The sequence below is a fragment of the Myotis myotis genome, unplaced genomic scaffold, assembly GCF_014108235.1.
Source record: "Myotis myotis isolate mMyoMyo1 unplaced genomic scaffold, mMyoMyo1.p scaffold_m19_p_4, whole genome shotgun sequence".
In the NCBI taxonomy this organism is placed as follows: Eukaryota; Metazoa; Chordata; class Mammalia; order Chiroptera; family Vespertilionidae; genus Myotis; species Myotis myotis.
The window spans coordinates 80184869-80211730 of NW_023416346.1; the positions used below are offsets into that span (position 1 = coordinate 80184869).

General features: G+C 41.0%; 1 protein-coding gene across 5 annotated transcripts in view; it reads left to right on the forward strand.

Annotated features, from left to right (window-relative positions):
- Positions 1 to 3776: 3776 nt before the first annotated feature.
- Positions 3777 to 26862, forward strand: part of HDAC8 (histone deacetylase 8) — a 438053-nt gene continuing 414967 nt past the window's right edge. For 2 of the 5 annotated variants that reach the window (XM_036304600.1, XM_036304599.1), the window contains exons 1-4: positions 4082 to 4314; positions 4836 to 4888; positions 8048 to 8178; positions 10189 to 10330. In XM_036304600.1, coding sequence (XP_036160493.1) covers positions 4090 to 4314; positions 4836 to 4888; positions 8048 to 8178; positions 10189 to 10330 — 551 coding nt within the window. In that variant the 5' untranslated portion in view covers positions 4082 to 4089. Of the gene's footprint in view, positions 4315 to 4835; positions 4889 to 8047; positions 8179 to 10188; positions 10331 to 26862 lie in introns of all 5 variants that reach the window. The other 3 variants (XM_036304601.1, XM_036304604.1, XM_036304602.1) reach the window with 3 other exon arrangements.

Sequence of the window (26862 nt, forward strand, 5' to 3'; positions counted from 1 at the left end):
ATCTTTCACCATAGTTGAATCCTCTTGCCAATTGAGGATACTGTTTCCAGTTTAAAAGCAAAGTTCCCAGGTTGAAGTGTTCAGTTACCTGTTTGTTTGCTACATCTGAAAGAACACATAAAATAATCTTTTTTCATGTCATCTGATTAGACTAGATTTTTGGGTGTCAGTTGGTCAACCTTACCATCTCCCTTCCACTGCCTATCTAGTAAGGTCGAGGACAAGTCCCATTTCCTCTTTATAGCGCCCACCTGTCATGATCTCATCTTTCAATTCTTTATTGTTTAAAGTATTACATAAATCTCCTTTTTCCTCCATTGACCTCTCCCCAGTCACTCCCAGCACCCAGTACATACGCTCACCCGACTACAGTCTGTGTCCATTGGTTATGCTCATATGCATGCATACAAGTCCTTTGGTTGATCTCTTACCTCCCCTTCCCCTGCCTTCCCTCTTAGGTTGGACAGTCTGTTCGATGCTTCTATGACTCTGGCTCTATTTTTGTTCATCAGTTTAATGTTGTTCATTATATTCCACAAATGAGTGAGATCATGTGATAATTATCTTTCTCTGACTGGCTTATTTCGCTTAGCATAATGTTCTCCAGTTCCAACCATGCTGCTGTGAATGGTAAGAGTTCCTTCTTTTTTACAGCAGCGTAGTAACCCATTGAGCAGATGTACCAGTTTTTTAATCCACTCATCTGCTGATGGGCACGTAGGCTGATTCCAAATCTTAGCTATTGTAAATTGTGCTGCTATGAATAGAGGGGTGCATATATGGTTTCTGATCAGTGTTTCTGATTTCTTAGGATATATTCCTAGAAGTTGGAACTCCCATCAGTCAATTCTTAAAGCCCAAGGGGCTTGTTCCCCTCTGTCTATAAACAGATGCGTTTCTCCCTTGTCCTAAAAAAAAATTCCTGGGCTCTGACATCCCCCCAGGCTGATATACTACTTTTTTCCCACAATTTCTTCAAAGGAAACTACACTTGACAATGTTGACCTCACTCTTGAACCCTCTGCAATCTGGCTTTCTCTCTACCTCTCTCTCTTTTTTTTTTTTTCCCCATAGAGCACCAGTGAGCTCCCAATGACAAAAGGATTCTTTGACTCTTTTTCAATACATGACATTGTTATTACCTTTTCCTTATAACCCTGTCATCCCTTGATTTATATGAAACTGTACTATACTAGTTATCACCCAACTATTCCTTTTTTGTCTCCTTTCTGGCATCTTTTCTCCTCCTAACCCCCCGCAAACAGGCATTCTCAAAAATTACATTATCTTCCTAGCTCAAAGTTTCTTACCATGGTGTGGGGCAGGTTTTAAAAAGTGACATCTGATTGAGTTGTTTTTTTTTTTTACGCTCACTCTGATGGCTGCTAAAAAGAATGAATTGAAAGTCAGCAGGAGTGGAATAGAAACTAGTCAGATATTGCTGAAGGTCCAGGTGAGAGATTAGAGTTCCAGGGCTCGGATAGCAGCAGTGTGGATGAAGGGAAGTGGATGTACAGTATTTAAGACATGTCTTGGAGGTGGAACCAATGTAAATTGCTGATGGATTAGATTTGAGAGTGAAGGAAAGAGCGAATACAAATAACTCTCAGGTTTCTGGCTTAGGCAACTTGATAGTTGTTGGTCTTGTTACTGAGCTGTGAAAGATGGGAAAGGGGTGGGAAAGACTTGGATGGGGAAATCAGGAATTTGGTTTGAAAATGTTAAGTAAGATGTAACTGACCTTCCAGTGTAGTTCTCTTAACTTCTTAGATAGTTCTCTTGACAATCTCAACCACTCATGACTTTAGCTATCTCTTTCTTATGTAGGGAAAAATGGGTTCAACACCTGCTTAACTTGTTGATTTATGAAATTCAACACTTTTAACATTTTTAAAATCTAACTTATGTTCATTCTGCTTTACCCTATGAGTTATCCCTCCGTGTTCTCTTCTGCGTTATATTGATACTACTAGACTCTTCACCAAGACTTTAAATTTAAGAGTTTTCACTGACTCTTTTCCATCTCTCTCTCACCAATATCCAAGTAGTAAGGAGGACCTATTGAACCTACCCTGTGCATTGTTTCCCCCTCTCTGCTCCCATTGCCCCTACCCTAGTTTAAATCATCATTACTTATTGTCTGGACCATTGTGACACTCTCCCAGCCTCTCGTCTTTCAATAGCTCTTCTTTCCTACACACTACTGCTGTAGAAAGTTTTAATATCTTCCCATTTTTCACAGGATGAGAAGTCTGTTTAGCCTGGCATTCAAAACCCTTCATTATCCAGCCCTTTCATCTAAACTACACTAGATACACTAGTATTCTCCTTTGTATTTTCACTTATGTTGGTGATGCAAGTCTGCATGCCCTCCCCTGGCTCCCATCTTCAAGTAAAATCCTGTCCATCTGCTAAGACCCCCTCTAATGACACTGAATAAGAATCCCAGTTGCCATTTAAGTACCAGTTATCAAATACTTGATGCTCATTTATTAAGTATTCTAAGCACCCTATATTCATTATCTGACTCGGCGTTGCATATGTTTTTGTGTGTGTATTTGTCTCATCACTATGAGCATGCAAATTCCCTGAGAACAGATCAAATTGAATTCTTAGCTGTACCATACTTAGTTGATGTCAGCTAAGAGTACCTTTATAATATATTTGACTGAATTTTGCAAATATATTTGACTGAATTTGTGCAGAGCTTTGAACTAGTTGCTATGGGAAAGTATAAAAGAAGCTGGAGGGCTTACATTCTAGTTAAAGAACACATCACAGGAAAAAGAAACATTTGCAGAATACGAAGTATTGTGGGGATACTAAATGGACGAATGAACAAATTTAGATTTAACACAGTCATCCTTGGAGGAATCAAGTTTATACAGTAAAGGCTTCAATGTCAGGCAGACCTGGTTTTGAATTCCTGCTTTTCTAAGTAAAAGGGCGTATTACAACCTCCTTCATAGGAATGTTGCAAGGACAAAATGAGATAATATATACAAGTGCATATTGCAATGCTCAATAAATATTTAGAGAGTAAAAAGCAAGGTAGATTTTTGAAGAAGGTATGGATATTGGGTTGTCTGAGGTGTGTTAGTAAGCCAGTTCAGGTTTCAGCATTGACCAGCTTGTATTAGTGCATAGGGTCCTCTAGGAACTTGGAAATACTGGTAATAATTCTAAAACTGCTTCAGAGTATTATTTAATGTGGACCCTCACATGAAACCTAAACAATTTCCCTAACTTTTCAACAGCTGCAAAAGCAAGGGGAGTTAAATCAGCAATCTCCAAACATTACAGAAAGTATCTGCTTACACCTTTAGTGCACATGAGTTTTTAAGGAGTAATTTGACATCATTGTTTGGAGTCTACCAAGCAATTTCCAGAGTACCAGCCAGCCTCTTGGGAAAGTGCTATCAGCTTTGCCAGAGTCAATTTGAGAGTGTTAACTCTTTTAAAAATTGATCACTTTTATCTATACACATGAGATTGTTAACTCTTAAAAACATGGATAGGTGATGAAAAGCAATGAGGCACAGAAGTTATTGTGTAAACTTTTCAAACCCTTTGTAGCATTAATTGGTCCTCCACCAAAAAAAAAAAAGTCACTCTGGTAGCTGGGCGGTACTCTTGGTGGCCACATTGTGTCTGTCTTTAATTATATGGGTGTGTTTTTAGATCGGAACAATTCATAAAAAGTTGAGGCTTTTTTTTTTTTTTTTTTTTTTTTTTTTTTTTTTTTTTAGCGCTAAAACTCAAATTCGCGGCTATTTTAGTAATTAACCCGGTTCTTCCGCTCCTCAAATTCCTCTAAACTACATCTCCCAGCATGCTGTGAAGCTCGTCTGACCTCATCTCAAATGGCCCCGTAGGGCAACAAGGATGGTTAGTTTTGACCGTGCTTATTTGTACCATAAAACATCGATCCTAATTGACAGTTATCTGGGCTTTTATATCTGCCAACCTGCCAACCTTTTTTGAACTGTGGTCACTAAATGAAGAGGTTCTGGCCTGGGAAGGCCCATGCATTCCTTCAATTGGATGGAGAGCGAGGACAGTGACTGGCGATCTGGAGAATAGGAGGGAATGTTGACTAGGGAGCACCGCTGCAGCCGATCAGAGGAGCAGGAACCGGAGCCTGGGCTGAGTCCGAAAAAAGCCGGATCCGGATGGTGGCCCCGGAACGGCTGGAAGTGGAAGATGGAGGAGCCAGAGGAGCCTGCGGACAGTGGGCATTCCCTGCCCCCGGTTTACATCTACAGTCCCGAGTATGTCAGCATGTGCGACTCCCTGGCCAAAGTCCCCAAAAGGGTAAGAGAACTTGGGATGAAAGTCCGTGGGCTTTTGCGGTGGGGGTGGGGTTGGGGGTAGAGGGGTGGACGGGAGGCATTAGGAAGCGAAGAAAATACTGGGCTGGGGGAAATCTTCAGCAGTAATTTGGGAAGTTGTACAAGGCGATGGAGGAAGTGTTCCCTTACAGTTTCCGAGGGTGCTGTGTTTATCAGTCGGGCGCCCAATGGACACATCTGGGGGCGGGAGGGCCGGAGGAGGGTCTGGCACTGATGGGTGGTGTCTCTACTGCAAGGGGTCCCTGAAGTGGTGGAGAAGCTGCAGGACAAAAGTGGTCCATCAGCTCCCTCAGGCCCCGTAGCTTTCTCCTTAGCGATTGGTATCTATATTGTCTGCAGTGCTTTGTAACTGTTATAAGTAAAGCGAAAAGAGTGGGGCTAAAAGTTCGTTCCTTTGTTCAGGATCATGATGTCCACTCAATTTCTCGGAATTAAACATTAAGGGACTGTTTTGTGCTTTCTTCTTTTTGCTGATGTTTTTAGGCCAGTATGGTACATTCTTTGATTGAAGCATATGCACTGCATAAACAAATGAGGTAAGTTATCTTTCATGAACAAAGCCCTGAACCCAGGTGGTCCTGGCCTTAAAATCCTGCTTCACGGTGGGACTAGTTAGGGAGAGAGTGGTGCTTCTTTTAAAGTTTTTTTGTGATTCATAGGGTATATAATTTGCCTGTAAAAGCTCTTTAAGTATTAAGAAAACTTGAAAAAAATGCATGAAGCACTTATGATCCATTTCAAATAGGACTTGACTGCTGAGAGGGAAAGAATCCTGGTGAACACACAATATAATATACACATGATGTGTTGTAGAATTTTATACCTGAAACCTATATAATTTATTTAAAGTTTGCTCTGAAAGAAGTAGAGCTTTTATTTTTATTTTTTTTATTGATTTCAGAGAGGAAGGAAGACGGAGAGATAGAAATATCAGTGAGAGAGAATCATTGATTGGCTGCCTCCTGCACACCCCACAATGGGGATCAAGCCTGCAACCCAGGCATGTGCCCTGACTGGGAATCGAACCGTGACCTCCTGATTCATAGCTCCACGCTCAACCACTGAGCCACGCCAGCCGGGCAAAACCTATACAATTTTATTAACCAATATCACCCCAGTAAATTCAATAAAAAATAAAAAGTCTCATAGGGATAGGTGCTTTGTGGAAATTTTGAGGTGAATACATTTGGGTACTAAAAAATAGGTGTTCAGCTAGGAGGTGTTCTGATTTGTTTTTTCCCCCTGAGCCAGATCTGAGGGTGCAGGTTCAACTTAAGACTTTTAGGCACACCATAACCACCACCAAACTTTAATGAGTGAGCCTGGAGACAAGTCAAAACCAAAGAAAACTCCTGTGACCAGGCATAGAGCTAAGTGCATTTTTTTTTTTTTTTTAAAAGTGAAATCACTGTCATTTTAAGAGTAAATAAGAGTAAAACCCTGACACTTGTAGAATTATTTATGATATTTTCTGGCAAATGTCTGTTTACACCTGTTAGTGTGATATGCCTCATTTCTCTCCCAGACGTACTGTAACAGGCTTTCAGATTTTATCCTTTTTATTAACTAAATCATTTATTGAGCGCCTTCTTTGGGAATGTTTTTCAACCCATTTATTTGATAAACATAAAAACGAATGCCTTCCATTAAAGCCATTTAACATTTCAAAAGCTGACTGAAAGACCAAACAAGAAAGCAAAACAGAGTAAAACTATCACATTTCCTTGCTGGGTACATGGGGAGGCTTTCAGTAAGCATTAAGTAAGAGGAAGGTTGCTAGAAGAACTATTAGGGCTGGGAAACATGGTCCAAGAAACTAAAAAGTTTATTTTAATGGGCAAATTTGTCACTTCCAAGGATGTAGACATGTTTTCTTGAAGAAGGAGCAAGAATCAAATCCTCCAATCTTGGCTATATATAATTTTTGAGGCGGAGCCTCAGGATTCTTCTGGCCTGTTTGGTGATTACCCTAACATGAAAAGTCATAGTAATTCAGGAGAAACTTGTAGCTGTGCTGGGCCAGCATAGCCAAGGGTTCTGTGAGCCTGAGGGGTGGGGGGTGGAGGGCAGCGAAGGATGTAGAAAAGACAAAGAGAATAAGCTGGATATAGGAGGATCTCCTGTGCCTGGCTGAGGCCACAGAGGGCAAGCTGAGCCTTTATTTTATAGCTGGAGGTAAACAAGGTAGTGGTCACTATAGTTACAATGTTCTTGTGAGTTTCACTTGTTTTGGCAGCACTTGCTGCACCTCCCACAGCCCATTAGCTTCCCAGATAAGATCTAGGGCAGTGGCTCTCAACCTTGGCTGCACATTAGAATCACCTGGGAATCTTGCTAAAATTCTGATTTCTGCGCCTCATCCTCCGGAAATTCTGTTTCTTTGTTACTAATGTTGTGGCCCCACCCCATAACAAAGAAAGAATTTCCGAAGGATGAGGCCCAGAAATCAGGATTTTAAAAAGATTCCCAGGTGATTCTAATGTGCAGCCAAGGTTAAGAACCACTAATCTAGGGAGTCATAAGGCCAAGCCTAATTATGCTAAGAGGGCTGTGCCCTCTAAGCTGGGACTTGTTTGTGGCTTTGCCAACAGGTCAGTCCGAGGCTTAACCCTATAGCTGCTCCCTACCTGTGGCCCTGTTCCCAATTAACCAACATTAAAAAAACAGTACTGCCTCCTTGTGGCCTAGGTTATTGCTTTTCCAACTTAAATATGCATATGAATTACCTTGTTAAAATACAAATCTGACTCAGTGGGTTGGAGGTTAGGCTAAATTCTGCCTTTCTAACAAGCCCCCAGGTGATGCTGCTGTCAGTCACAGACCACCCTTTGAGTGGCCTGGGCAGTAGAGACAGTGGTGGAATCAGGAAGAGGAAATAGGGAATAAATAGGCAGCTAGAAGTTACAGGTGGTAAGTCCTGTCAGTAGCTTAGCATCTGTATTCTCTCAGTCACTTCTGTTTGTCACTTCTTGTGAGGAATTGGTTGGGAGCTTCTGGGTAAAGCCCAGCTCCAACTGTTTGCCCTTCCTCTCCTTCTCCTCAGAGGCAGGTGTGAGGGACCAAACACAGGAACTTTTATGTTTTGGGTTGCCTTTTTCTATCCTTTAATATTAACAATGATTATCCACAAAGCATTTTATATATGTTATCATATAAGTTCCATAAGATCGCCCCACTTTACAGATGAGGAAACTGAGCTACAGAAGAATTCTTATCTGAGGTTATAGAGCTGGTAAGTACAGTTAGTACAGGAATATAGTTATCTGACTCCAAATTCAAAATTCATAACAATATAACTGCCTATGAAAGTAAAAATATAGCTGAAAGGATTACATGGCCCAATTAGCTGATTCAGATGAAAATATCTCAGCCTGCTGATTTGTCATGAAATTTATAACTCTCAAAGTAATGTCCAATATCTGATTACTTAACTTAAATATACTTTCTTTTACTACCTATACACTCAAGGGAAAAATCTATCCTCTCACCCCCATTAATGGAGCCATTACATAGTTGTGAGGAAATAAAGACTACTGGTATATAGTGGATTGGAAAAACAGAACATGTTTATTACTTTAGCCACTGGAACAAGAAGCTAGTTATATTTTCTGCTCATATCACTAGTTCCTGCTTCTAGTTTTTGGCATGCTCTGGATCTGACTCACTCACCTCTCCTTGTTCTCTGTTATTATTAGAATAGTTAAGCCCAAAGTGGCTTCCATGGAGGAGATGGCCACCTTCCACACGGATGCCTATTTGCAGCATCTCCAGAAGGTCAGCCAAGAAGGAGATGATGATCATCCAGACTCCATAGAATATGGCCTAGGTAATGTTATTACTAAGCAATGGTGGGAGATATACAACCTCCATTTATATATCAGTACTACTTAATCTTTTATAACTTGCATGGTGGTCTTCAATACTTTTTAAATTAAGGACTAATGTGTTAACCACAACTTAATCTCTCAGTTTAGCCACATACATCTCACTTAACAAGCAAACCATTTGAATTGAGCAGAACTGAATGATGGATCAGATGGAGAAAATTCTTCCAGTTGCTTGGGTCTGGCTGTATATATGCTGATTTAACTGTCCAGTTACCTTATCTTTTAACTTGAATACAGATTTATGTTGTGGCTAAGTTTTCTACTTTATCTTTCATTAAACAGCTGCATTTAAAACAATTGGAAGCGGCCAATAGCATAATCTAGAGAAACAACATAGTTTAGTAGAAGAACTGGACTGAGGGCAGGGCAAGAGACGTGTGTCCCAGGTCTGGCTCTTTGTGACCATAGAGAAGACATATCTCCTATTAGACTTCAGTATCTCCATCTATGGGACATGACAAGTTAATCTTGAAGGTTTAGCCCAGGGGGCCAGTTCACTGTCCCTCAGACCGTTGGAGGGCCGGACTATAGTTTAAAAAAAAACTATGAACAAATTCCTATGCACACTGCACATATCTTATTTTGAAGTAAAAAAACAAAACGGGAACAAACACAATATTTGTATTTGCATGTGGCCCGCGGGCCGTAGTTTGAGGACCCCTGGTTTAGCCTTTCTACCTCAACACTTTAAATAATTCTTTTCTCGATATTAGAGATGTTTCTCTCTTGTTTGGAGTAGCTTTTTGGTAGGGTATGTTGTTGTCGTACTTCAACCTATTCCTCCTAAGAGGGTTCTGGACCCACTTCCAATGTGTGGAGGGAGGGGTTTACCCCCACACCACCAAGCAATGCTCATGACATCAGCTGGGTGTCCTGCAGTTCAACTCAATTCTGACACTATCTACCTGGAGATGGTATCAAATTCCACAGGTAAAGGGCTTAGTCCCTCAAGACTGCTGCTCATTTCATATGTCAATCACAAGCCCAGGCTGTTACCTGTACTTCTGACCCACTCCTTAGGTTTGATTAATTTGGTAGAGCAGCTCACAGAACTCAGGTAATCCACTTACTCTCTAGATTACCTATTAATTATACAGGTGACCCTTGAATAATGCAGGTTTGAACTGTGCAGGTCCACTTTTATGTGGATGTTTTTCAGTAAATACTATAAAATGTTTTTTCTCTCCCTTACGATTTTCTTAACCTTTTCTCTAGCTTACTTTATTGTAAGAATACAGTATACATACATATAGCATACAAAATATGTGTTAATTGATTATTTTTGTTATTGGTAAGGCTTCTGGTCAGCAGTAGTCAATTAGTAGTTAAGTTTTTAGGGAATCAAAAGTTACTACATGAATTTTCAATTATTCAGCACGGTTGGCCCCTCAACCCCTTTGTTGTTCAAGAGTCAACTGTAAATGGCTATAACTCAGGAGCAGCCAGATGGAAGAGATGCTTAATGCAAGGGATAGGGGGAAGGATGCAGTTTCCATGCCCTCTTCAAGTGTGCCACCCCACCCAAATCTCCACATGTTCATCAACCCAGAAGCTTTCTGAACCCTCTCCTATTGGGTTTTTATGGAGACTTTATTACATAGGTATGATTGGTTAAGTCATTGATCAGTTGGTGATTGAACTAAATCTCTAGCTCCTCTCCCCTCACTAGAGGTCAAGGAGTGGGACTGAAACTTCCAACCCTCTAATCACATGGTTGGCTCCACTGGCAACCAGACTTATCCTTAGGTGTGGTCTACTGGTTGCCTCATTAACATAACACAGACACCTTTATGGATTGCTCTCATCACTGGGGAAATTCCAAGAGTTTTGGGAGCTCTGTACCAGAAATGGGGACAAAGGTCAAATATATTTCTTATTATAAATCACAATATCATACCTCCTCTTTCTCCAATTCATCTTTTAACAAGCTCTTTGATGTTTTCCCAAAGGTTATGACTGTCCAGCTACAGAAGGGATATTTGACTACGCAGCATCTGTAGGAGGGGCTACAATCACAGCTGCCCAATGCCTGATTGATGGAATGTGCAGAGTAGCAATTAACTGGTCTGGAGGGTGGCATCATGCAAAGAAGTAAGAAAATGACCTTTCTGCTTTCTGCCTCTTTTCTTGAGTCAGTTCCTCTGTTATGTAAGCTCATATGCTTATTGTATTGGCATTTATTGATATATATATATATATACACATATATATATATATATATTTATTTTAAAAGCATAATATGCTCATTATACCAGACGAAGCTGGGACTGCAAGGGAAGCCCGAGTCCCAGGTGCCAGAGGGAAGCCAGTGCCAGTAGCCGGGTGAAGGAAAGCCTACTCTTGCATAAATTTCGTGCATCGGGCCTCTAGTGTGTGTGTGTGTGTGTGTGTGTGTGTGTGTGTGTGTGTGTGTGTATCTGTATATTAACACTTTACTAGACATTCTGAAGAGATGCAAGTGATATAGATGACATAATATAGTGGAAAGCAAACTATAGAATGTCAGGATGTTCAGCTTTTTCTGCAAACTTTGCTAACTGACTAGGACAGATTAACCTCTCTAGGCCTCAGTTTCGACCTCAGGAAAATGGGCAGGGCAAAGGATATAATCTCAAAATTCCTTTTCATCTTTCTGGAAATCCCCATCTTTAAGGGATTTATACTGTAGAAACATTAACAAGACTAGAATAATAATGGAGCAACATCAGTTTTGGTACCAATTGAATATACATATGAACTGAAGAAATTTAACATCAGGGAGAAATTAATCATGGAAATCTTAGAAAAGGTGGATTGTAGAACTAGGTCTTGAAAGATTTTCAAGTAGGTGGACAAATGATGAGAATAGATTTAAAACAAAAGGGTGAAGAATCAAGAAGAAGTCTTATGCTGCCACCTCTAAGGAAAGTAACAGCTGAGAGGTGTCACTCTGAGAAGAAAGGGCTTGGGAAACATCTATTCTTAGGTGCTACTTGGAATTAGAGAAAAAGTCCTTTTGGAGTTTTGTGTTAGTCTTTCGAACAGCTACATTCTGTATCTGACAAGGACTGCCAGGCCTTAGCATTCAGCATCTTGCTTGATATGTTTGTACTATCTACACAAATAAAAGACAAAGATGCTAATTGACCGTACCTTCGCTATGCCCTAAGCCATGCCCACCAGCCAATCAGAGTGACTATATGCAAATTAACACACCCAAGATGGTGGCCGGCAGCCACAGAGCTAGAGCAAGCAGGTGGCTTGGTTGCCCGGGCAATGGAGGAAGCCAAGCTTCCCACCAGCTCTGAGCTGGCTGTGGCCTCCACAAAAGGCAACAAAGTTTCAATTATAGAAGACAAATAAATCCCAGATACCTACTTCCAGCCAGCCTCCACTGGGAGCTTGGGTGGCTGGGGGCTGTGGCCAGCCTGCAAACAGCCATCAGCCCCTCATTCAGAATGGCCACACCCTCATGGGGTAAGGGTTCCTGCTGGGGGGCATAGCCAGCCTGAAAACGGCCCTCAGCCCCTCACCCAGACTGGCCAGGCACCCCAGCAGGACCCCCCACCCTGAAGGGGCTGTGGCCAGCCTGCAAACGGCCCTTAGCTCCTCACCCAGGATGGCCAGGCACCCCAGTGGGGACCCCCACACTGAAGGGGCTGTGGACAGCCTGCAAACAGCCATCAGCCACTCACCCTGGCTGGCCACACCCTCATGGGGTGAGGGTCCCTGCTGGGGGGCTTGGCCAGCCTGCAAACAGCCATCAGGCCCTCACCCAGGCTGGCCAGGCACTCCTATATAATAAAAGGGTAATATGAAAATTGACCCTAACAGCAGAACGACTGGGAATGACTGGTCACTATGACACACACTGACCACCAGGGGGCAGATGCTAAATGCAGGAGCTGCCCCCTGTGGTCAGTGCGCTCCCACAGTGGGAGCTCTGCTCAGCCACAAGCCAGGCTGATGGCTGCCAGTACAGCGGTTGTGGTGGGAGCCTCTCCCACCTCCTCAGCAGCGCTAAGGATATCCAACTGCAGCTTAGGCCTGCTCCCTGCTAGCAAGTGGACATCCCCCGAGGGCTCCCAGGCTGCCAGAGGGATGTCTGACTGCCAGCTTAGGCCCAATCCCCCGGGGAGCGGGCCTAAGCCAGCAGGTGGTCATCTCCTGAGGTGTCCCAGACTGCGAGAGGGCACAGGCCGGGCTGGGGGCCCCCCAAGTGCACAGAGTTTTGTGCACCGGGCCTCTAGTTTAATACATGTTGAAGAAAAAAGATTTTTAAAACTCTGAATCAATGTGCTAATGTATCATCCACACACCAGTTGTTCATACCATCGGTCATGACCTTTATATTCTTGAGTCTGGAGAAAACAGCACTCTGTTTTTTTCAGAATAAAACCTTGAACACAATTTCAACATATGCAGGTTAGGATAATAACATGGGATTCTTTTCATCAAATCGACAGATTTCATAACCATGGAAGTCCTTAAGAAAGTTTACTACTGAAATCTACGAGGTGATGGAGGAAAGACAACCAGTGTTTAGCAATAAGTTTTGCATGGACTTAAAAACAAAGAGAAACAACCTGCCTTTTGTTAGTTTTTGCTCTATTAATCCATTGTATGCCATAAGTGTCTGTAGACGCGAGAGGCAGACCTTCCCCATACACCGCGTGTGTCTATAAAAAAAAAAATGTTGCCTGGCCAGCGTGGCTCAGTGGTTGAGCATCAATCTATGAATTGGGAAGTCATGGTTCAATTCCTGGTCAGGGCACATGCCCGGGTTGTGGGCTTGATCCTCAGTGTAGGGCATGCAGGAGGCAGCAGATCAGTGATTCTCTCTCATCACTGATGTTTCTATCTCTCCCTCTCTCTTCCTCTCTGAAACCAATAAAAACATATTTTTAAAAAAAAATGTTTTCCGTAAGTGGTGGTCCTGACGAACTTTAAAATAATTTTTCGTGAGACTTTTTAGCTGAATATATTCAAGAACACCTGAATTGTAAGTAATATATTTATTTTTATAATATTCATTGCAAATTGATTTTTTTAATTAAATTCAAAATATCGTGGCATGTGGGGATGGTTTCCATTTTGGATGCATGGTAGTTAACTGGTTAAAAAAATTCAGCAATCCCAAAGAGGGAAAAAAAGCCTTATTTCCTTGAAGCTCCAGATAAAGGGGAAAGGACCACTTTCCCTGAACCAAGGACTTATATGCCTTCTTCTGCTTAGTGAATTGAGAAGAACAGTGTGGTTTCATGGAAAATGCCTGGTCCTATGAGTCAAATCTAGTTTGAATGTGGCACTTGGAGGAGGTTATGTATGTATTTTATTTTTAAAAAATTTTAATGCTCTTAATCTATGACTATACCTTCTTAATGCTACATCAGAAGTTGATTCATCGATGCTGAATTCAGAAAACATAAGCAAGAGAGATCCAGCATTTTATTGGGACTGTACAATTAAGCGCAGTACTAGGCATTATGATTCTAGAACAAAAATAAAAATACACAAAAGTGGTATAGTGAGGAGCTTATGCATTTAAATTCATTGCTTCAGGCCTGCTAGGGTCTGGGTCATTTTCCAGTGGAATATCCAGATACCTGATACTTCTTATCACTGTTTTGCTGCCAAAGGAAGAACACTCTATCTTAAGCCAATCATGGTTGCTTCTGGGCTGTGTGTAGATGTGGGCCTACCCACACACCATTATTATAACTATTCCAGACAGCTTTCAGCTGATCCTACTTTGAAACAGACACACCTGTGGTAAAAATAAAAATTAGAGAGTTTCTAGGGATTGCCCCAATTCAGGGGTTCTTGACACCTTTAGACCCTCTCTGCAGATGGACTACAGGCATTTAGTCTACAAACTTACATCTAGCCCAGCATTTGTCTGTTGTAACCACAATGTTTCTCCATTCCCAAATATTTCTGTACATTCATACATGAATTTTATTCATTCAACATGAGTTGATTAAGAACCTACTATATGTCAAATATATGTTTATCATGACTAGTAAGCAGAGGTATATAAATTAAAACATGGTATATTTTCCCCCTAACGATTAAAAAAAAAAAAAAAAAAGAAAGAAACCGCCGAAACCGGTTTGGCTCAGTGGATAGAGCGTCGGCCTGCGGACTGAAAGGTCCCGGGTTCGATTCCGGTCAAGGGCATGTACCTGGGTTGCGGGCACATCCCCAGTGGGAGATGTGCAGAAGGCGGCTGATCGATGTTTCTCTCTCATCGATGTTTCTGACTCTCTATCTCTCTCCCTTTCTCTCTGTAAAAAAATCAATAAAATATATTTAAAAAAAAAAAAAAAAAACCTTTACCTCAAAATATCCAGGTACTGACAGATTATAATGAAATTGGCACATTCTTTTTGAAAACTTTGTGCCGGGGTCCAACCCCAGCAGGTCCAGGGGTCCCCAAAGGCGTAGACGGAGTCGGCGAAGAAGGAAGGACACGGAGACAGTGTTCAGTTGATCAGCAGTCTAGCCAGGATCTCTAGCCAGGATCTCCAGCCAAGTTCTGGTCTGGATCTCCAGCGAAGTTCTGCTGCTCTTTATTGTCTTGTTACATCCGTATTTATCCCAGTTGATTTTAATCCTGTCAATTTCTATTACAAAGGTTAAGGCGTTTCTTATCTCCATTCCAGGGAGTAAAGATTATGTAGCTTAAGCATGATTGTTTGTAGTGATTAACTACCCGCCTGGCACTTAGTTAAGGAGTTTCATCCCCTCCCTGACTTCAGGGAAAAATTCCTACCTGGGAAAACAACCTTTCTAGGAGAGGCATCCCCTCCCTGACTTCAGGGAAAAATTCCTACCTGGGGAAACAACCTTTCTCGGAGAGGTGACCTTGGTTAAAACACACAGCGCTAAGGGGAGCAAACATATTAAGAACAGTATGCTATATACGCCAGGTCCCTTGAAACATATGCTGTGCAGATGTTTCTTTCCTGCAGCGACTGTGTCAAGCAGCAAGGATGGACCGGCTTCCGGCAACTTTGGAAATAAGCGTTAAAAGAGTGAGGAAAATGTTCATACCTCTTGACCCAGTAATATTATTCCTAGCAATCTATTCTAATGAAATAAACCAATTCTACCCTCAAAAATTTCATATCTCTGAGGTAAGACAGCAATAATTAGAGCTGAAAGCTAAAGAAGGGTGATTTTCAAAGAAAATTCTGTGAAGGAAGATTAATGAGGGACTAACGCTATTAAATATTAAACATACAAAACTAGAATAATGAAAACACTGGTACCATGGGTATACGTTATGACAGATGACATTCTAGTAAACTCCCTAAAGAGACGGTTATATATGAGAATTCAGTCTAGTATAAAGCATGTGTTGCAAGTGAATGGGAGTAGAAAGGATTGTTCAGTAAATGATGTGACAGCTCAAAGCATTTATACTCTCATCTCCTGTAATAAACTAAAATAAGTGGCAGCTGGATTGAAGAGTTAACTATAAAAAAGCAAATTTTAAAAAACTAGAGAATTAGTATTTATCAAGCCTCTGAAGGGGAATAGTTTTCTAAGCTTTAGGAAATAATAGAAGAAACTTGCTAGGTCGCCGAAGGAGGAATGCAGGAGGCCAAAGTGGTGAGGGATTAAGAATTTATTCGATCATCTGCACACCAGGTGGCTGACCCTGGATTGCTCCTACACCCAGTGAGGGGAGTCAGCGGCTTTTAAAGGACTATTGGCAGGATTTTTCTGGGCAGAGACTTCTTCATGCATACCTGGAGGGGAGAGAATGGAATGTGGTCACTGTAAGTGAAAAGTGGTCGTCAGCAAAGGGAATGTCCATAGTGAAATGACCTGAAAAGCCAGTTCCAGGGGGAAGGTATCAACTCAATTGCTCCATCAAACCTAACAAAACTCACAAAGGATAAGATCAGTAAATTTGACTGTATAAAATTTTAAAACCAAAATAATTTAAAAGTTTTGTGGCCATTTTAAAAACAAGATCTAAACACATATTGAAAGGGCATAGTTGACATAAATATGATGAAATATGATAGGTTTGTATAGGGTACTCATAGAGTATGATGTATAAGAAGAAATATGGCCAAAGAACATGAATAGACAATTTACAGAAGAGTTTAAGTGTGACTGGAAGACATGGGACAGTATTCATCACTACTAATCAAAGAAATGTAAATTAAAACAACTAGGTAGACTTTTTTTTAAGCCTGTATTTAATAGAATTGAAAAAGATGGTACTTAGTTTGCTAGTAATAGTGTGGTTTGGTTCAACCCTTAAGAAGGCAGTTTGGAAGCCAGCAGGTGTTAATAATCTTTCATGTAGTAAGCCTATTCCTGAGAATGTTTCCTAAGAAAATAATTCAAAATATAGAAAAAACTATTTGTATGAAGGTGTTTATCAGTCTTATTTATTTAAAAAAAAAAGAAATAACATGATTGTCTAGCAATAAGGAAATGGTGAATCCTCTCCATGGAATATTATGCTGTTTTTTAAAATGATAATTGTGAAGACTACAGGGCATATCAGAAAAATACTTGTGTGCTAATGAAAAAGAAGATTTTAAAATTCTATGCACACTGCAATGACAATTTTATAAAGCACAAAACAAAATGGGGAAAAAACAGAGATTGATAATGGTGGTTATGATAGGGTGGCAGAATTATTGATTTTTTAAAATGTGTTTCTCTAGTTTTCAAATTTTCTGTAATAACATTTTATTACTTTTTGCATTAAAATTTTACCAAAATAAAAATAGACAAAAAATATTAACAGCAAATATAACAAATGTTTAAAAACTCTAACTATTCTAATTTACTTTTTAAAACACTAATATTCAGAGAAATGGGCAGAAGACATGAACAGACAATTCACAGAAGAGGAAATAAATAGTAAAAATACATGAAAAAATACTTAGCATCACTAGTAATTAGAGAAAGTGAAATTTAAACATTATATAGACATATATATTTTTTCCTCCTACAAAATTTGAGCCAATGGATGAAAGATCTTTAAGTTATAACATCCATTACTCTTGGTAATCTATTCAAAGTAAATAAACCAATACAAAATATGGAAAAGCTTGTGTATATTAAGATGGAAAGTTCTCTCTTACTCAAAATAGCCCCCCAAAAGAGAGGAAGGAAGGGAAATCTAAATGTCAACAACAATGGAATGGTTAGGTAGTATACTGAAACATATCCATTTGTTGGGCTATCTATACTAATAGAAGGGTAATATGCTAATTAGACCAGACCTCTTTCGGACATTCTTCCAGACAAAGCCACGGTGGTGGGGCTGAGGCAGAGGCAGTTAGGGGCAATCAGGCCAGCAGGGGAGAGCAGTTAGGGGGATCAGGCTTTCAGGGGAGAGCAGGTAGGGCTATCAGGCCGGAAGGGGAGAGCAGTTAGGGCAATCAGGCTGGCAGGGGGATCAGGCTGGCTGGGGAGAGCAGTTAGGGGGATCAGGCTGGCAGGGGAGAGCAGTTAGGGGGATCAGGCTGGCTGGGGAGAGAAGTAAGGGCAATCAGGCAGGCAGGCAGAGGCGGTTAGGGGTGATCAGGCCAGCAGGGGAGACCAGTTAGGGCATTAGGCAGGAAGGCAGAGCAGTTAGGGGTGATCAGGCAGGTGAGCGGTTAGGAGCCAGCAGTCCCGGATTGGAGAGGGTGCAGGTCGGACTGAGGGACATCCCTCCTGCCCCATCCAAGAATTTCATGCACCGGGCCTCTAGTCTATAATAATAAAGGCGTAATATGCTAATTAGACCAGACAGCCAAACAACCTTCTGGACATCATTCTGGCCATCCTTCCGGATGAAGCTGCCATGGTGGGGGCCAAGGCAGAGGCGATGAGTGGCGATCAGGCAGGAAGGTGAGCAGTTAGGGGTAATCAGGAAGGCAGGCGAGTGGTTAGGGGTGATCAGGCAGGCAGGTGAGTGGTTAGGGGCGATCAGGCAAGCAGGTAGAGTGGTTAGGGGCAATCAGGCAGGCAGGCAGGCGAGCCATTAGGAGCCAGCAGTCCCTGATTGCAAAAGGAATATCCTCCCTGCAGGATCAGGCCTAAACTGGCAGTTGGACATCCTCTGAGGGTTCCCGGATTGCAAGAGCGTGCAGGCCGGGCTGAGGGACCTTCCTCCTCCCATGCACGAATGTCGTACACCAGGCCTCTAGTTATATATGACCATTCAAAATGGTGGCTAGGGCAACTGCATAACAAGAAAAAATGCATATTGTATAATGCTGGCTTTGGGTTTTTTTTTTAATTTTATTTTATTGTTTTGAAGTATTGCAAAGAGTAGCACATATGTCTCCTTTTTTTTCCCCATTGACCTTTCCCCGGCCTCTGCTACCCCCCTGGCACATGCCCTCACCACCCCCACCCCTACCCCAGTGTCTTGTGTCCATTGGTTATGCTTATATGCATGCATACAAGTCCTTCGGTTGATCTTGTTGTTGTTCTTGTTGTTTTGTTGATGGTTTCTTTTGCTGTACAGAAGCTTTTTATTTTGATGTAGTCCCATTTGTTTATTTTCTATTTAGTTTCCATTGCCCTAGGAGCTGTATCAGTAAAGATATTGCTATAACAAATATCTGCTATTTTGCTGCCTGTGGCTTCTTCTAAGATTTTTATGGTTTCCCATCTTACGTTTAAGTCCTTTATCCATTTTATTTTTGTGCATGATGTAAGTTGGTGGTCTAGTTTCATTTTTTTGCAAGTATCTAGTTTTCCCAAAACCATTTATTGAAGAGACTGTCTTGTCTCCATTGTATGCTCTTGCCTCCTTTGTCAAATACTTATTGAGCATAATGGCTTGTGTCGATTTCTGGGTTCTCTGTTCTGTTCCACTGGCCTATATGTCTATTCTTGTGCCAGTACGAGGCAGTTTTGAGAACAGTGGCTTTGTAGTATAGCTTGATATCTGGTATTGTGATCCCTCCAACATTGTTCTTCTTTCTCAAGATTGCTGCAGCTATTTGGGGTCTTTTTTTATTCCAGGTGAATTATTGGAGAATTTGTTCTAGGTCTTTGAAATATGCCGTTAGTATTTTAATGGGAACTGCATTGAGTTTAAAGATTGCTTTGGATAGTATGGACATTTTAATGATGTTGATTCTACCAATCCATAAACATGGTATATTCTTCCATTTGTTCATGCCTTCCTCTATCTCTTTTTTCAGCGTCCTGAAATTTTCTGAGTACAGGTCCTTTGTCTCCTTGGTTAAGTTTATTCCTAGGTATCTTAATTTTTTTGCTGCAATGGTAAATGCAAATTTCTTTTTTATATTAAAATTAATTTTTATTTTTATTTATTTTTATTTTTTTATCTTTAAATTCTTTATTAGTTAAGGTATTACAAATGTGTCCTCATCCCCTCCATTAACCCCCATCCCCCCACCCCCCCTCCCCACTCATGTTCTCATCCCCCTGTTGTCCATGTCCATTGGTTTGGCCTATATGCATGCATACAAGTCCTTTGCTTGATCTCTTCCCCTTACCCCTACCCTCCCCTACTTTCCGTCTGGGGATTAATAGTCTGATCTCTGTTTCTCTGTCTTTGGATCTGTCCCTGTTCATCAGTCTATGTTGTTCTCTATATTCCACAAATGAGTGAGATCATGTGGTATTTATCTTTCTCTGACTGGCTTATTTCACTTAGCATAATGCTCTCCAGTTCCATTTATGCTGTTGCAAAAGGCAAGAGTTCCTTCTTTTTTACTGCAGCATAGTATTCCATTGTGTAGACGTACCACAGTTTTTTAATCCACTCATCTGCTGATGGGCACTTAGGCTGTTTCCAAATCTTAGCTATGGTGAATTGTGCTGCTATGAATATAGGGGTGCATATATCCTTTCTGATTGGTGTTTCTGGCTTCTTGGGATATGTTCCTAGAAGTGGGATCACTGGGTCAAATGGGAGTTCCATTTTTAGTTTTTTGAGGAAGCTCCATACTGTTCTCCACAGTGGCTGCACCAGTCTGCATTCCCACCAGCAGTGCAGAAGGGTTCCTTTTTCTCCACATCCTCTCCAACACTTGTTGTTTGTTGAATTGTTGATGATAGCCATTCTGACAGGTGTGAGATGATACCGCATTGTCGTTTTGATTTACATCTCTCGTATAATTAGTGACTTTGAGCATGTTTTCATATGTCTTTTGGCCTTCTGTATGTCCTCTTTTGAAAAGTGTCTATCTAGGTCCATTGCCCATTTTTTGATTGGATTGTTTATCTTCCTATTGTTAAGTTTCATGAGTTCCCTGTAAATGTTGGAGATTAAACCCTTATCGGTGATATCATTGGCAAATATGTTCTCCCATGCAGTGGGTCTTCTTGTTATTTTGTTGATGGTTTCCTTTGCTGTGCGCAAATTGCATTTTTAATTTTCCTTTCTGTGAGTTCATTATTGGTGTATAGAAAAGCCATAGACTCCTGGGTGTTAATTTTGTATCTTGCTATATTGCCAAATTCATTTAAGTCTAGTAGATTTTGATGGAGTCTTTGGGGTTTTCTATGTACAATATCATCTCATCTGCGAATAAGGACAGTTTTACTTCTTTTCCAATTTGGACGCCTTTTATTTCTTCTTCTTGTCTTATTGCAATGGCTAGTACTTCCATTACTATGTCGAACAGGAGTGGTGAGAGTGGGCATCCCTGTCTTGTTCCTGTTCTTAGGGGAAATGGTTTTAGTTTTTGCCCTTTGAGTATGATGTTGGCTATGGGTTTGTCATATATGGCTTTTATTATGTTGAGGCATGATCCTTCTATTCCCACCTTGCTGAGAGTTTTTATCAAGAAAGGGTGTTGGATTTTGTCGGATGCTTTTTCTGCATCAATGGCTATAGTTATATGGTTTTTATCTCTAAGTTTGTTTATGTGTTGTATCACATTTATTGATTTGCGGATATTGTACCATTCTTGCATCCCTGGAATAAGTCCCACTTGGATTGTTTCTTAATTCAAAAATAAAAAAATAAAACATTAAAAAAAATCCCACTTGGTCATGGTGTATGATCTTTCTAATGTAATTCTAGGTTCGATTTGCTAGAGTTTTGTTGAGGATTTTGGTGTCTGTGTTCATGAGGGATATTGGCCTGTAATTCTCTTTTTTTGTATTAGCTTTATCTGGTTTTGGGATTAGGATAATGCTGGCTTTGTAGAAAGAGCTTGGAAGTGCTCCTTCCTCTTGAATTTTTTGCAATAGTTTGAGGAAGATGGGTTTTATTCTTTGAATGTTTGATAATACTCCCCTGTGAAGCTGTCTGGTCCAGGGCTTTTGTTTATTGGAAGTTTTTTGGTTACTGCTTCAATTTCCTTCATAGTTATCAGCCTATTCAGATTTTTTTTATTCCTCCTGGTTGAGTTTTGGAAGGTCGTATTTTTTCTAGGAATATGTCCATTTTTTCTAGGTTGACCAGTTTGTTGGAGTTGAGTTGTTCATAGTATTTTTTAAAGATTCTTTGTATTTTTGTGGGGTCTGTTTTTATTTCACCTCTTTCATTTCTGATTTTGTTTATTTGGGTCTTCTCTCTTTGCTTCTTGGTGAGCCTGGCTAGAGGTTCATCAATCTTGTTTATCCTTTCAAAGAACCAGCTCTTGGTTTCATTGATCTTTTTTTTTGTGTGTGTGTGTCTATGTCATTTATTTCTGCTCCGATCTTTATTATTTCCTTCCTTCTCACACTGGGCTTTTCTTTTTGCTCTCTAATTCTTCAAGTTGCAGAGTTAGATGGTTTATTACCAGTTTTTCTTGATTTTTTGAGGTAGGCCTGGAATATTATGAACTTCCCTCTCAGGACTGCTTTCACTGTGTCCCATAGATTTTGGATTGTTGTGTTTTCATTGTCGTTTGTTTCCAGGATTTGTTTTTATTTCTTCTTTGATCTTTATGGTAACCCACTCATTGTTTAATAGTATGTTATTCAGCCTCCAAGTGTTTGAATTTTTGTGATTGTTTTTACTGTAGTTGATTTCTAATTTTATGCCATTGTAATCTGAGAAGACGCTTGATACGATTTCAATCCTCTTGAATTTGGAGAGACTTTGCCTGTGTCCCAATATGTGGTCTATCTTTGAAAATGTCCCATGTGTCCCTGAGAAGAATGTATATTCTGTAGTTTTGGAGTTGAGTGTTCTAAAGGTGTCGATTAAGTCCATCTGATCTAGTGAGTTGTTTATGATTGATGTTTCTTTGCTAATTTTTTGTCTAGAGGATTTTTCCAGTGATGTTAATGGGGTATTAAAGTCTCCTACTATGATTATGTTGCTATGAATCTCTCCCCTGATATCTTCTAGGTGTTTTTTTTTTTTTATGTATTTGGGTGCTCCTGCATTGGGTGCATAAATGTTTACCAGAGTTATTTCCTCTTGTTGTATCGATCCTTTTAGAATTATGAAGTGGCCTTTCTAGTCTCTTGCTATGGTTTTCACTTTGAGGTCTATTTTGTCAGATATAAGTATTGCTACCCCAGCTTTTTTTTCATTTCCATTTGCCTGGTAGATATTTTTCTATCCCTTTACTTTCAGTCTCTGTGATTCCCTTGTTCTCAGGGGGGGTCTCCTATAGACAGCATATATATGGGTGATGTTTTCCTATCCATTCAGTCATTCGATGTCTTTTGATTGGACCATTTAATCCATTTACGTTTAAATTATTGATAGGTACTTGTTTGTAGCCATTTCTGTGCTTTAAGCCTGAGTTCCTTCCTCCCCTTCTGTTTCTTCTTTCCACAGCATTCCCTTTAGCATCTCTTGCATTGCTGGCTTGGTAGTGATAAATTCCCTTAGCTTGTTTTTTTTTGTTTGTTTGTTTGTTTTTGTCTGCGAAGCTTCTGATTTCCCCCTCAATTTTGATTGATAGTCTTGCTGGATAGAGTATTCTTGGACTCAGTCCTTTGCTTTGAATCACTTTGTGTACTTCCTTCCATTCCCTTCTAGCTTGATGTGTTTCTGTTGAGAAATCATTTGATAATCTGCTGGGGGATCCTTTGTAGGTCTCTCTCTCTCTCTCTCTCTCTCTCTCTCTCTCTCACAACCTTTAAAATTCTCTCTTTGTCATTAACATTTGCTATTGTAATTATGACGTTTCTTGATGTGGGTCTTTTGAGATTCATCTTGCTTGGGACTCTCTGTACTTGTGTAACTTTTGTCTTCCCCATATCAGGGAGGTTTTCTGTCATTATTTCTTCAAGTAGATTTTCTAATCCTTGCCACTCTTCTTGTCCTTCTGGCACCCATATTATCCATGTTACTTCATTTTATGTTGTCCCAAAGCTCCCTTAGGCTCTCCTTTTGGTTTTTAATTTTTTTCTGCAGCTGCTGTTCAGATTGGGCTTGTTACTCTACCTCATCTTCAAACTCACTTATTCAGTTCTCTGCTTCTTTTAATCTACTGTTGAAACCTTCCATGGTGTTTTTGATTGTAGCTATATCAGTTTTGATTTCTTCCTGATTTTTGCATAGGTTGTTGATTTTCTCGTCCTTCTGGTGTATGAACTGTAGGACCATTACTCTGAATTCTTTTTCTGTCATGTTGCATGCCTCAGTTTCACTTATTTCCTTTCTTGGCGATTCCTCTTTTTCTTTCCCCTGGGGATTATCCTGTTGTCTCCCCATTCTAACTATCACCAGAAGGTTCAAATGCCGAGTTGCAGGGGCCTGGGCCGTGTGTGGTGGGAGCTTCACGCCATCCGAGTGTTACTAAAGAACTCCGACACCAAGACCTGTGGCTGCCATGAGTTGGTGGGAGCCTCCTTCGCCCAGGTTCAGAGTCACCAGCGCTCAGTGCGGCCTCATGCACACATCTAGAATCAGGAATTCCACCTGTGCTGCACTGATAAAGAGACCCCGCTGGCATGTGCTGAAAATCAGAGTCTCCTAGCGCATGCCAGGAGTCAGAGTCCCCCTGTGCCCGTGCCGAAAATCAAGCATCAGAGTCTCTGTTGCTTGGTGCTGAGAATCAGGGCCCCTGTGTGCTCAGGTGCGGAGAATTGGAGTCACTGGCTCCTCGTGTGCATGCACTGGGAATTAGGGATCCCAGGCGTGCATGATGAGAAACAGTCAAGTCACTCGTGCTCAGTGCTGCCTCTCACAGAGAATCAGGGACCCTGGTCTGCTTGGGGAACTGGGTTGCACAGCCACACTGTGTGGGCAGGAGGTCCACTCCTGCGCTGCGAAAAACAGACTTCTGTGTGCGCTTGCCCAGAATCAAAGTCAGGTGGCACTGCTACCCTGTGTGGGTGTGGGGTCTTGTCGAGAGAGTGTGCTCTGCGGGAAGCAGATTCCCAGTGTCCATGTGCCCAAGCTCAAATTCGGGCAGTGGAGCCAGAGGTGCCCGGTGTGGGCAGGAGGCCTGCTTGTGCAGGGTGCGACCAGCAGTTCCTATGGCACTGCAGCGAGCCTGTGGGAGGGGGATGGACTCTGTGACTCACAGAAATCTGAGGCCGGGATGTCTGGATTCTTGGTGTCTGTGGATCTTCAGCTGTGGTCGGAGGTCTTTGTCCCCAGTGGCTGTAGGGTCCCGGTTTGCATCTGAGACCAGATTGGGTGGTAGTGAGGTTAGGATCCTAGTTTCAAGCAGCTCTGTTTTTCAAGATGGCATGGTCTCTGTGCCCGCGCTGGCTGCCCCTGGAGTGTCCGCGGTGGCAGCGGGGTTTCACCGTCTAAGACTGCCTGGTTTGGCAGCCCCTTGGAAGACCTGCAGGATCTAACTGTCCCTAGCTCTCTCTCTCTCTCTCTCTCTCTCTCTCTCTCTCTCTCTCACACACACACACACACACACACACACACACACACACACACAGAGACCACACACGTCCACACACCCTTCTATTGCTCCCTCACTTTCTCACACACTCTCCCTCCTTACCTTCTTGCTGGTTGCCATCTCATGGTACTGCTGGCTTTGTTTTTAAAGGGCAGATAGCTACAACCTCATATATTCACTTTCATTAGAGTCATGTAAAAATATGTGCATATGAAAAAAAATCTTAGAAGGAAAAAATGGACCTGTGATCAATAGGGGTGCAGATGTCCTATGCAATCCCAAGTTCACATATAACTCTAGTGGCCCTCCACATCCATGGGTCCCCAGCCATAGATTGAACCTTAAACTACAGGAGTTTGAACTGCTCTGGTCAACTGAAAAAATTCATTTATAAGTGGACCTGTGCAATTCCAACCATTTTTTTTGAGGGTCAACTGTACAACAGAATACCAGTGACTGTAAGGAGGAGGGGAGTGTGGGATACATATATATGTATATACTCTCATATATATATATGTACGTTTTTTCTATTTCCCCTACTTTTCCTATATTTTCTCTAATGTGATTATATTACTTTTATCAGTAAAACATTTTATAATGAAAATTGCTTGGAACAAGTTGGGAAGCAGCTGCAATACAGACACAATGTGGGTGGTGTGTGCTAGTTGTGTACAAGGTAGTGGGTTGTACAGAAGAAGGAAAAGGAGTCTGCTCATTGGTGGGGATGGATAATTCCAAACAGAGGGAATGATAAAAGTGTGTCAGGAGGAACTTACAGGGCATTTGGAGAACTAAAAGTAACTAAATGAGGCCCGAGTATAAAAGCAAGTAGAGTAGGACCAGATTCTAAGGGTTTTGTAAGCCATGCTGGGGAATTGGGTTTTTTCACTGAGATTGGTGAGTATTTACTGAAGAATTTTAGAGTGGGCATCAATGTGCTAATTGATTCAAAAGGAACTGAGACTAGAGGCAGAGAAGGCTACTGTAATTATTAATTTAACAAACATTTTTTAAACTCCCACCATATGCCAGGTGATGTGAAACAAAGCAATATGCAAGAGTTTATTATTTGAGGACAGTTGGTACCAGACCAAAGGCCACTTAGTGAATCCATTTAAAGGGGGAACTAAAATTTTCCAGTAAGTAGTGGAGGGGGTGGGGCTTGATAGTATGCTGAGTCAAATAACTAAAAGCTATTAAAATATGTTTATTTTCTCTCTTTTAATAAATTTGAATGCTAAGAACTTCTTACAACAAACAAAGAGTATATCAAGAATTGATTGTTCTTGTTTTGGCCCCAGTTTTTCTAACAAAATTGCATGATATTTCAAGATGGTACATTTCAGTTCCTGGGAGAGGAGCATGATCATTTAGTGGATTGATTTTGCCAAAATATTCAAGGGCTTCATCAGTTTTCCTGAGGGCTTCTTAATCATTTGGTATTCAAGTCCCTCTTTTGAATCACCTTTAAAATTATCCTTATTTTTCTCCTCTTCAGTTGAAAGCTGGCCTACCAGATCCTTGTTAGCAGTTTTGTATGCTGAATTTATATGATATTCAGCATCTTTTTATAAGATTTATAATTTTACTTTGTGATAAATATGCATTGAATTACTCGCTGATATATTTGAGAATGCATGAGACAAAATGATGGAAAAGATGGATGGGGATAGGTGCTAGAGGTGAAAGGATATGTTGTTTGAATGGAGACTGATACAAGTGGCCAATTCATTAGCAAATACTACTTTTATGTTACAACAGCTTTGTATCCCTAGGAAACCTCAAAATCTTAGTACTGCTGGGGCGAAGATAATCAGTTCTCAGTAAGGAGAACTCCCTGTATCAGCAAAGGCCTCATGCAGTGTTTTTCAAACTAAGGGTTAT